Below are 10,000 nucleotides of genomic sequence, written 5' to 3'. Positions count from 1 at the left end.
GAGGGAAGAAGGGAGGGAGGGAAAGAGAGGGAGAGACAGAGAGAGAGAGAGAGAGTGAGAGAGAGAGGGAGAGAGCGAGGAAGCACACAAGAGAAAGAGAGAGAGAAAGATATTTCACATTCAAAAACGGATTCATTATGTACAATACCATAAACTATACACGAGAGACAACTAGACAAAAGCAACAGAGAATGCCGTCAAGAGGACGCAAATGGGACAGAGATCTAAATGAGTGCTTCCACAAATCCATTCCACAAGGCCATTTCTGTATATGGCATGACTACGGAAACCTGTTGAGGTCAAAATGTTCAAAATATATCACGAATGGGACCAAATGGAGGTTTGCACTACTGTACATGTCATGACCTCAGCAGGTTTAGGTAGCCAGCAGATTTGGGCTTTAAGTCCACAGCAATGAGAAGAGTCGAAGCAGGAACACCAAGAACAGAGACAGAGGAGTGGCTAGACAAGGGGCGCGGCAACGACACGGGCCACCTTGTACAGAAGCAGTACATAGAGGTGGGGAACGGGATTGGTTGGTTTCCTATCTTGGCCAATCACATTGCAGCTTTACCTGGCGTCGCGAAGAACTCCCAGCGCAACCTAGAGCTACCAGACGAGTGTGATGAATCTACACATCAACCACAGCACCACCCCCCCCAGTGCCCCCCCATCAAAGCACACCCCCCCAAATACACACACAGGGAAAGAGTGATAGAGGAACAGACAGACAGAGAGGAAGGAAGGAAGAAAGAAAGTAAAAAATCTATGAGCAAGAGATCGACAGAAAAAAAAACACAGAAACCTAACAGCAAAAATAAAAAAGAATTCATTTTGTTGCATAACTACAGCATCGGCTGATGTTTCTCCAGTGCTGAGCTGGTTGCCTTACATTACGAGTGGTGAGAGGTGTGTTGTGGGTAATGTAGTTTTAATACCTGGCACTGTGGTGGAAGATGAGGTCAGGGTGCTGGTCTGTGCTGAATCAGTTCTGCTGTACTCGGAGGAAGAAACTGACTGGTCCTCAGGGGACTGAGCAGAACTCACAGAGCTGTTCATCTGTAGACACACATCAGCATATCAGTCACAAACTGTAGGCTTTACACCTCACTATACTGTATATCGGTCCATGAATCAGGCAGAGAACAGGACAACCAAAACAGATATCGATGACTACACCTCAATTGCTGGTAAATAGCAAATGAATGGTTTGACCCACCCATGTTCTAGTGGTTGTATCTGCTTCATCGATGACCTGTGTCTGTGTGAGTTCTGTCACGATGGTCGTTTTGACAACACAATTCCGCTTCCCTCCAGCAGCGAGGTCCTTCTGTTCGGACACTGCAACAACAACATTCAACCCTTATACCAACACACAGTACTTCTGAATCGCTTCACTGGACAGCAACCTCTGATGGGTTGTCTTGGAAAAAACATCTGGAATAAATTCCATACAATTATAGGAGGTCCCATAAGACCATTATTCAAGGGCCATTTAAAAACAAAGCATGATTCAATATGCTACTGAGCATCTGCCATTCTAGCAATGTCCACTAGATGGCACTCCATAACAGGGCTGCGATGAGTCTGCCAGTGCGAGGCTGAGCAGAAACATCTAGAAGGCTCCACAGAGTGGGAGCGGAGCGGTGCTCACCTTTGAGTGGAGACTGGGTGACGTCAGCAGATGGCTGCTCTCCACCTCGGCTCGTCTCCTGAGATGAAGGAGATGTGGGAGCCGCCCGCTCCTCCTCCTCCTCCCCCTCCCTCTTGGTGGTGTCCCTCTGCGGGGATCTGGGCTGACGTTCCTCCTGGGGGGGTTTGGCGCACGTCTGGGGAGACGTGGGGGGCGCGGCGGCTCCTCCCTGTGTGGTCCCAGCCGCGTCCTGATTGGCTGAGGGTGTAGGAGGCAGCGGAGGCGGTGGAGAGCTCAGCCTGGTGATCTCCTTTTTATCTTCGTTGATTTCTCCATTGATGCGTATCAGCCCATCAGCCTACAGGGATGCACCGCCGACACAAACAAACACACACACACACACACACACACACACACACAAATAAGGACATGGATTTGTGCAATGAAGTTGTAATGATTCAGGAGGACAATTTAGATAGCTTTACCATCAATTGTTTCAGGTTCTACACCACTGAAACAAGTCAGGCCTTACCTTGACTGGCTTGTGTCCACTCTGGTTGGGCCTTGGCTGGCTGTAAGGCTTGGGCGTGAACAGAGGCACGGGCTTGGACAGAGCGGGAGGGGTGCGGGTGGGCGACTGCTCCGGGGACAGGGTCCGGCTCTGGGGCTGAAAGGGAGGGCTCATCGTCCGTGTCTGCTGTTGCGAGGGCACTTTGGGTTTGGGGGCGTCTTCCACGGCAGCCTTCGTGCCGGGAGTGAATTTGGCTGGAGAGGGAGGTGGCTGAGGCTGCTTAGGCTGGCTAGCGGCTGGGGGCGACCGTGGCTGGGGTGGGGTGGCGGTGGCAGGCGTGGTGGCGGTGGGCGTGATGGTGGTGTCTGAGGCGGGAGCCGTGGTGGTTGCCGTGGTGGTTGCCGTGGTGGTTGTGGCAGTGGAGGGGAGCTGGGGGCCTTCTTTCTCGGGCGGCTGCGGGATCTGCAGACGCTCCAGGATGGCGTCGCTGATGGTGAAGCGCAGGGCGTATCGCTGCAGCACGGCCGCTTTCTCCTCAGGGGTGCGGGCCCTGTCGTAGGCCTCGTGCAGCTCCTGCTCACGACGCTCCCTAGAGCGCAACACAGAGAACACAGAGAGGAGAGAGAGACAGTGAGACACGGATGACCACCACGGATGACCACCACGGATGCTCCTCATGCTCCACAGTGCAGGACACACACAGAGTGCATCTGCCCCAAATGGGAGAGAAGGTTTAATGCTCATGTGTTTTTTTACTAATGTTTTATGTTTTATGCTAAAGTGTACTGTTCATTGTTGTATTTTTGTACGGTGTATGTTGTAGATTATACTGTACTCGTCATTGTTGTATGTTTTATGTGCACACTATACTTTACTTGTCATTGTCTTGTTGCTGTCCTGTTACTGTATGTTGTCCATGGTAGCAAACTAATTCACCTTTGGGGATGAATAATAAAATGAATCTATCTATCTTTGATTATGGCGAGGTAATGTGCACAAACAATAATTTCTCACTTCTCTTCCACAATCTCCTTGTAGGTCTTGATACTCTTCCTCCGAAGTGCAGATGCTTGCTCCTCCTTCATCATCTTCTCCATCATCTTCCTCTCGTTCTCCTTCTTGATGAGGTCCTGAGATGCACTTCGCCTCCGGTTCTTCCAACGGGCCAGGTCCTGGTCAGGGCAGAGGTCATTCATAAGTCACCATAACGCCTCCAAGGCAGAGGATAAGTGAGTGTGTCTCAGAAGGATAAAAGAAAATGTTTTACTCCTAAGCACTTAAACATGTTGAAATCGCTCAAGCCATCTCAATTACTCAATTTGTTCCCCTCAACTCACCCTTTTTGAGGGGCCTTGTCATGAGAAAGTCAGACACCATCACAGCCATACTGTGTCAAACACAGTTAGTTGCAAATGAATAAACCTTTTTTAAGTATATTTGTTGGGCTTTTTGCCATTATTTGGATGGGACAGTGACAGGAAGCAAGTGGGAGAACATGGCATTGGACTCTGTAGCCAGCTGTGCCACAGCTCCCCCCCATGAACAAACCGTTTTAACCAAGTGGATGTTGTGATATTTGAACTCAGTTCTAAGGGCCGGGGTCACGTTAGGCTAAAGGACGCAGCTGGGAGCGCTCCGTCTGTCTGTCCGGCGGCTCGACAGACCCCTTCCCCTGGCCCCGTGACTCACATCCTGCCACTGGTCGTCCTCCTTGTTGTACTGGTTGTGCAGGTCCTCGTGGCGCGACTGGCTGTGCGGCTGCAGGATGGCCTCCTCCTCACAGCGCATGTCAAACATGCTCATGCTCCTACAAACAGCAAAACAGGAAACAGGAAGTGGTCACAGGAAGACATATGATTCTCCAATTGGGAAAAAATAACAACTCAACAGTGATACAAAAACATCACTGCTACAATCAAGTTGATTGTTCAGAAAGGTAAAGTGCTGGTCATTTCAGGAAGCTCAGCTTGCATGCACAACAGTGGTCTCACTGAGATAAACAGAAGTGCCCAGCATTGTTTCAGAAGATTACGTGGAAAAAGAGAGGTTAACACACACAACCATTCCTGAGGGCACAGTATGAATGGTGAGTGTTAGGCTGTGAATGAACAAAACTAGGGTTAGAGTTAAAATTGTTCAAACAAATTCTGGCTGAAAGAGAAACAAACTGGAAGCATGCAAAAAAAAACAAAGATGCGTATTTCCTGATGAGGCAGTCCTGCATGCTGTGATGGGCTTTTCTAAATCACAGGCTGAATAAGTATCACTGCCACAATCAAAACAATACACAATTCATATCTATCACTCTCACTGGAGAGCTGTGACCACTGATATGGACACTGGGAGGACATAGACATGAGAAAGTGTCTTTCAGTAGATTCTGCTCTGAATATTTAACATAGAACGCAAACATTATGGGTCATAAGAGATTGCTGTGTAACTACACCAATCCCACCACACTATTTCAGCATAGCAGCGGTGGCCCTGACCCTCACTCTGTGGTTTTGGACACAGCTAAAGTGCAGTTCAGATGGACCCAAAGTCAACAATGGCCCGGTTACAAAAACCCAGTAGGATGATCGTGGGTGAGTCCACCACAGGCCCAAGACAAACAGCTGGCTATATGAGTTCTGTAATGAGAACCAGGGAAGGGCAAAGAACAACAGGGAGATGGAGAGCCTTAACATGGGCTATTCTTTTCCTGTGCCAACCCTGCTACCGGATAAGATGGGGTACACAAAAACAGAGTCCACTAAGGACAGAGAGAAAGAAAGAAAGAAAGAAAGAGAGAGAGAGAGAGAGAGAGAGAGAGAGAGAGAGAGAGAGAAAGAAAGAAAGAAAGAGAGAGAGAGAGCTGAGAGATGATCTTTTTGAGCAGTCGGTTTTCACTCTGGCAGAAGGACATGCATTGTGTGTTACTGGTTTTTAGTTGTTATGAAAGACACTTTCACACACGGCAAACATAATTTCACTGCAGCAGTCATAAGTGGACCAGAGAACATGCGTGTGTGTGTGTGTGTGTGTGTGTGTGTGTGTGTGTTTGTGTGTGCGTGTTTATGTGTTTATGTCATGAGGTAGACATGCATTTATGGGTAAGCAGTAGAGTAGATGACCGTCACATGGGTGGAGCTGTATGGGAGGGTCAGTGAGTGTCCAGAGAACGAAGACAGTAGTACAGGTGCAAACACTATCTGTGTGATGACAGGAGTGTGTGTGTGTGTGTGTGTGTGTGTGTGTGTGGGACAGTGTGCTGCTGCAATACTGCGTGTCTTTAGACATGCAGTGGCTTAGTCCAACAGAAGACAAACTCAGGCGGAGGGAAGGAGACGGAACGTTCCGGAAGAAAAGACTTACTCTGGCTCATCAGCTGCACTAGCAGCTCTGTGGCTGAATCTAAAAACATCAAAAACATAGACAGAAAATCATCAACAAACAAACAAACAAACAAACATAAATAGGAAAGAAAAGACAAATGAGACAAAAATAGAGAGAAGTAGTGAGTATTGGACAAAAGATCTGTTTATGTACATGAAACGTTCCTTGAGTCAGATGGGAAAGCATGCACTGTATACCAAAATGACTGCACTGTTATTCTCCACTTAAGAAAACAGGTTGGAGGTGAACTCAAGGTCTGCATGCTTTCTTTCATGACCCTGCTGCCTTTATATATACGTGGACTTTCATCACCGCTGGTAAAGCACTCACATGGGAGGTTTTAAAGATGAGAAAAGCCTCTTTGGATCAGTGCATGCTCTGCGTATTTCACATAACGTGCTAACAGAGAGGAAATACTTTCAGGGGGTTAGACACATGCTAAAGACTGTGCGAAAAATAAATCTGACATCATGTTCCACAGAATGACTTACATTATCAGAAGGATACATATAATTTTACCATGCAAATATTTTCCATTAGTTTTGTAACAGCACACATGTCAGCTTATGTTAGCTAAACAGTTAAAGTGTGCCCATCACTGTAAGCAATCCATGAAGACCTCATTTCACTCCATTCTCTAATCTCATGCAATAGCCTGCCACTCATCTAGGCTCAGATAGTGAGCATTAGACACGAGGAGGCCATGTTAGCGCGGGACTCTCAGAGCCACCTAGGTGGGGACAGATTAAAACACACTCGGGTCGATAGACTAACGACAGACTAAAGACACTGAAATGGCCGCCCCTGACTCTGCAGGGAGTCGGATGGCGGAGAAGGAGGGAGTCGGGAGGGCGTCTCACATTGGGGGTAGGTCATCGTCCTCCAGCCAGGAGGGTCGTCTTTGGGGGGCAGTGTTGCCCTGCTGGGGTGGAGGGCCGGGGGCAGTTGGGGCACTTTTAGGCTCGTCTGCCCCAGCTGCTTCCCACAGAGGTCCCAAAGCCTCTGCAGAGCCCGCCTCCTCCCTGTCCGTCATCTGAGGGCACTTCCTGGCAACATCTCTGGCGGGAGAGGCCACAGCGCTCAAGCTGAAGCCGAGAGAGTTACCATGGTTACAAAAAGCGAGGGGAAGGAGGATGTGGGGGTTGTGATGAGGGGAGTGGGTAAAGGCAGTGGTCAACAGAAGACATGTGTTCACAATGCACAGATAAACATCAGAATGGACACATAGCAGAGCCATCAGCAACACAGTGACAAGGCAAATCCCGATAAGCAAGGTAAAAAAAGTGTTATCTGGCAAAGACATCAAACATAAGTGCACATCACCACAAGGCACAGTTGTGTATGGGAACACAGTGAATGGCTTGTGTTCTAAGTGTGTGTGTGATGGTAGAAAAGAATACATGTCAGTCGTCCAGATCTCATTAGTAGGCCCTGGACAAAATAACACAGCAAGACACACAGGTTAGTCAGGAGTGCATTTGTGGCACACAGGCCACAGTGATTTATACACCGCACGGCACACTTTCAAATGCACGAGCCTCGCGCCTCTTCTGACCTGTCCTTGGGCTTCTCTCTCTCTTTGGGCTTCAGCTGGGACTGGCCGAAACCAGCAGCAGGGGTGCCTTTATACCTGGCTGTGCCTGGAACAGGGAGAAAAGGTTGCCCTGTCCCCCCTACAGCCTTTTGGTATGATCCTGTCCTCCGTGCGAGCATGTCGTCCTTCTCCGGGTCTGGCAGTGGACCGTCATCGTCATATTCTTCGTCCCAGTCGTCGCCACGCGCTCTGTCCACGCTGCCCTGTCTGTGGGCAGCTGCGCCAACAGATGAGGCGGCATAAAGGTCCTTTTGCATCTCCGTGGTGACCGGTGGTGAAGACACCTTGGGCTCTTGTTTCTGAGACTCTGTTCTGTTAGGGAGGCATCATGTTTACATTCCAGGAGGAACATACACACAGACGGCAGTGAACTCTCTCTCACTCACACACACACACACACACACACACACACACTGCAAAGGCTCAAACGTCATGCCAAGACACTATCTATACAGAAAGCAGTTTATCCAGTTTATCCAAAATAAAATCTAGCACTTTCCCATGCACACAGGTTGGAGTCATTTGCCTTCATTTCCCTCCACACACAGCACACGGGAGCCGGCATTTGTTATGCAAAATAGGATCAAAGGACCAAAGCTGTTCTCCTTCCTGTGGCACACGGCGCTCCAGCACACCCCACCAAAACATGTTCAGCCTGAGGGCCAGGGTTAGCTCACACCAGCACCACTACCACATGTGTTAGTTGGAGACCGGCACAGCACCAGTCCATCTGGCATTCACAAACAACACCAACAACAACAACAACAAAGGCTTGTTCCGTCCCACCTCTGTCCTATCCAGTTCCTGGCAGTCTTAATGTTCCACTCTGAGTACTCCGTCACCGCCTCCGTCCTGGGGCGGTTGCCCCCCGTGGCCACCACCCTGCGTTGGGCGTGTCCGTTCTGGGTGCTCTCTCTCGGTGGCTGGGCCTTGGAGCCGCCCGGCATGGGGAGGAAGCGGTTGTGGGCCTGGACGCTGGACTTCTGATGCGCGGCCGTTCTGCGGGCCAACATGTCGTCCTTCCTCACGTCAGGCTGTCTCTCCTCCTCTTCCTCTTGCCCCTCTTCTGGTTCCTCTGGGACCCTTCGGCCATACTGCGTCAGCAACTCGTCCAGCTCCTCATGTTCGGCCGAGGTCAAAGGTCGGCTGATGTCATGCACATGAGTGCTCGAGGCTGACGTGGGGGCACTGGGAATTTCCGGGCTACAAATAAAAGGCATCCAGGAACAATGTAAAATGAAGAGAGTGAGACAATGTGAAATACAACAGAGCATAACAGAGCTATTGACACACTCCAGACAAACCCCCACACAGAGCACCACAATGCGCGCCCTCACAGTGGCCATCAATAGCCACAGGCACACGCTACTGAGTCAGTCACTAAGACAAACAGCCATCAATGAGCACTCCAACCAACACAAGTACACAGAGTTCCATCACGTCACTAGAATCAGCTGATGAAAAACCATCAAGGCAACATCTTTTTTGCAGGCACACTGTCACTGACTCGGGATCAGTTGCCTCATGCTTGATGAGTGTGATTGGGGGGGCACAAGCAGAAGCAGCCAGAGGCTGCAGGGCAGTTAAAGAGACTAGCCGTCAGATCAGTCCAGGGGTCGGGCCGCAGGGCAGTTAAAGAGACTAGCCGTCAGGTCAGTCCAGGGGTCGGGCTGCAGGGCAGTTAAAGAGACTAGCCGTCAGGTCAGTCCAGGGGTCAGGCTGCAGGGCAGTCACGTGCACCATCACAACAGGGCAGCATGAGAACTCATCTGCGTGCATTCAGATGTGCACACACATCTCTATCTTCTCAAGCAGTGCATGTATGTATGACACCATACTGTAGGTGCTTCTCTGTACTGTAATGTTCAACTATCTCTGCATCTGTGTAAGTGTGTGTGTTTCTTAGCAGTAATAAACATTACCAGGTGAGTGTTTAAATGATAGATAGAGTTAATACACTAAATGATCCACTGTCTTTACAGTCTTTTGTACTACTGGGCAGCAGGCCGCACTAGCAGGGTAGGGCAAGCAGGGTTAGGCAACACGAGGCCATTCCCAGTCGCGCTCCGGCTAGCAGCGGGCTGTACCTGCCCAGCCTTTTTTGGAGCGGAGAGTTCGTCCCAATGGTTGGCATGGCGACGGGCACGGCGGAGAGGAGGCGTCGGAGTGTCTGTGACTCGTCTCTCTCGCCCTTCCCCCCTTCCTCCTCATCCTCCTCCTCCTCGCCCCCCTGCCCTGGCCGAGCGATGCTCAGACGCTCCCAGCACCTCTGGTCCATCTCTGTCACTGGACCGAACGTCACGAAGCGCTGCTGGCGGCTGCCCGGCGAGCGACGGGTGCCGCGGGTGCGGCGGCTGGCCAGGTCATCCTGGGCCGCTGTTGTCGTGGAGATGGCAGGAGGCTGGGAGATTTTCTCAATGCAGGCCTGACATATTGGCGGGGAGTCACTGCTGACATTGTACAGAGCGCGCACACACAGTCACAGTCACACACACACACACACACACAAACACACAACACACAACACACACACACGACCACACACAAACACACACACCACCAGCACCCAGGTGCACAACACATCACCAAACTCATAGCCAAGACAAAAGAAATAATGAGGGATACAGACTGTTAGTCCAAGATAAAAAATACTCAAACGAAGACAAACAGACCATGCACTCTACATAGTACACTGTCCCACTGCTTCCTTTCATAATGTATCCAGCACTGAACGGTATATTTAATGGTATATCTATTATGGTATACCTTTACAATGATTAATGCTATACAAATACAAAGAACTATAGCATGCAAAAATCAGCTGTTTTCAGAGTTTGTTATTAATTTATGACAGTCATCTGAGCAGAGGAAAGCGTTGTCATTGAGG

The 10,000-nt window shown here is 49.8% G+C and overlaps 1 protein-coding gene across 2 annotated transcripts in view; it reads right to left on the bottom strand.

Annotated features, from left to right (window-relative positions):
- LOC143134005 (LIM and calponin homology domains-containing protein 1-like) overlaps positions 1 to 10,000 on the bottom strand; it is a 57,490-nt gene that overhangs the window by 9,228 nt on the left and 38,262 nt on the right. For both annotated transcript variants that reach the window (XM_076294033.1, XM_076294034.1), the window contains exons 9-16: positions 6,380 to 6,604; positions 5,499 to 5,537; positions 3,834 to 3,951; positions 3,159 to 3,316; positions 2,166 to 2,733; positions 1,655 to 1,991; positions 1,220 to 1,341; positions 939 to 1,059 (exon numbers count right to left, since the gene is read on the bottom strand). In XM_076294033.1, coding sequence (XP_076150148.1) covers positions 939 to 1,059; positions 1,220 to 1,341; positions 1,655 to 1,991; positions 2,166 to 2,733; positions 3,159 to 3,316; positions 3,834 to 3,951; positions 5,499 to 5,537; positions 6,380 to 6,604 — 1,688 coding nt within the window. The remainder of the gene's footprint in view (positions 1 to 938; positions 1,060 to 1,219; positions 1,342 to 1,654; positions 1,992 to 2,165; positions 2,734 to 3,158; positions 3,317 to 3,833; positions 3,952 to 5,498; positions 5,538 to 6,379; positions 6,605 to 10,000) is intronic.

The sequence above is a fragment of the Alosa pseudoharengus genome, unplaced genomic scaffold (assembly GCF_046254945.1).
Source record: "Alosa pseudoharengus isolate Yale_2024_CS ecotype anadromous, Long Island Sound unplaced genomic scaffold, YU_APseudo_1.1 YU_APseudo_1.1_scf_2, whole genome shotgun sequence".
Taxonomy (NCBI): Eukaryota; Metazoa; Chordata; class Actinopteri; order Clupeiformes; family Clupeidae; genus Alosa; species Alosa pseudoharengus.
Note: the sequence above shows the minus strand (reverse complement) of the source record. Positions and strands in the feature narration are given on the sequence as shown.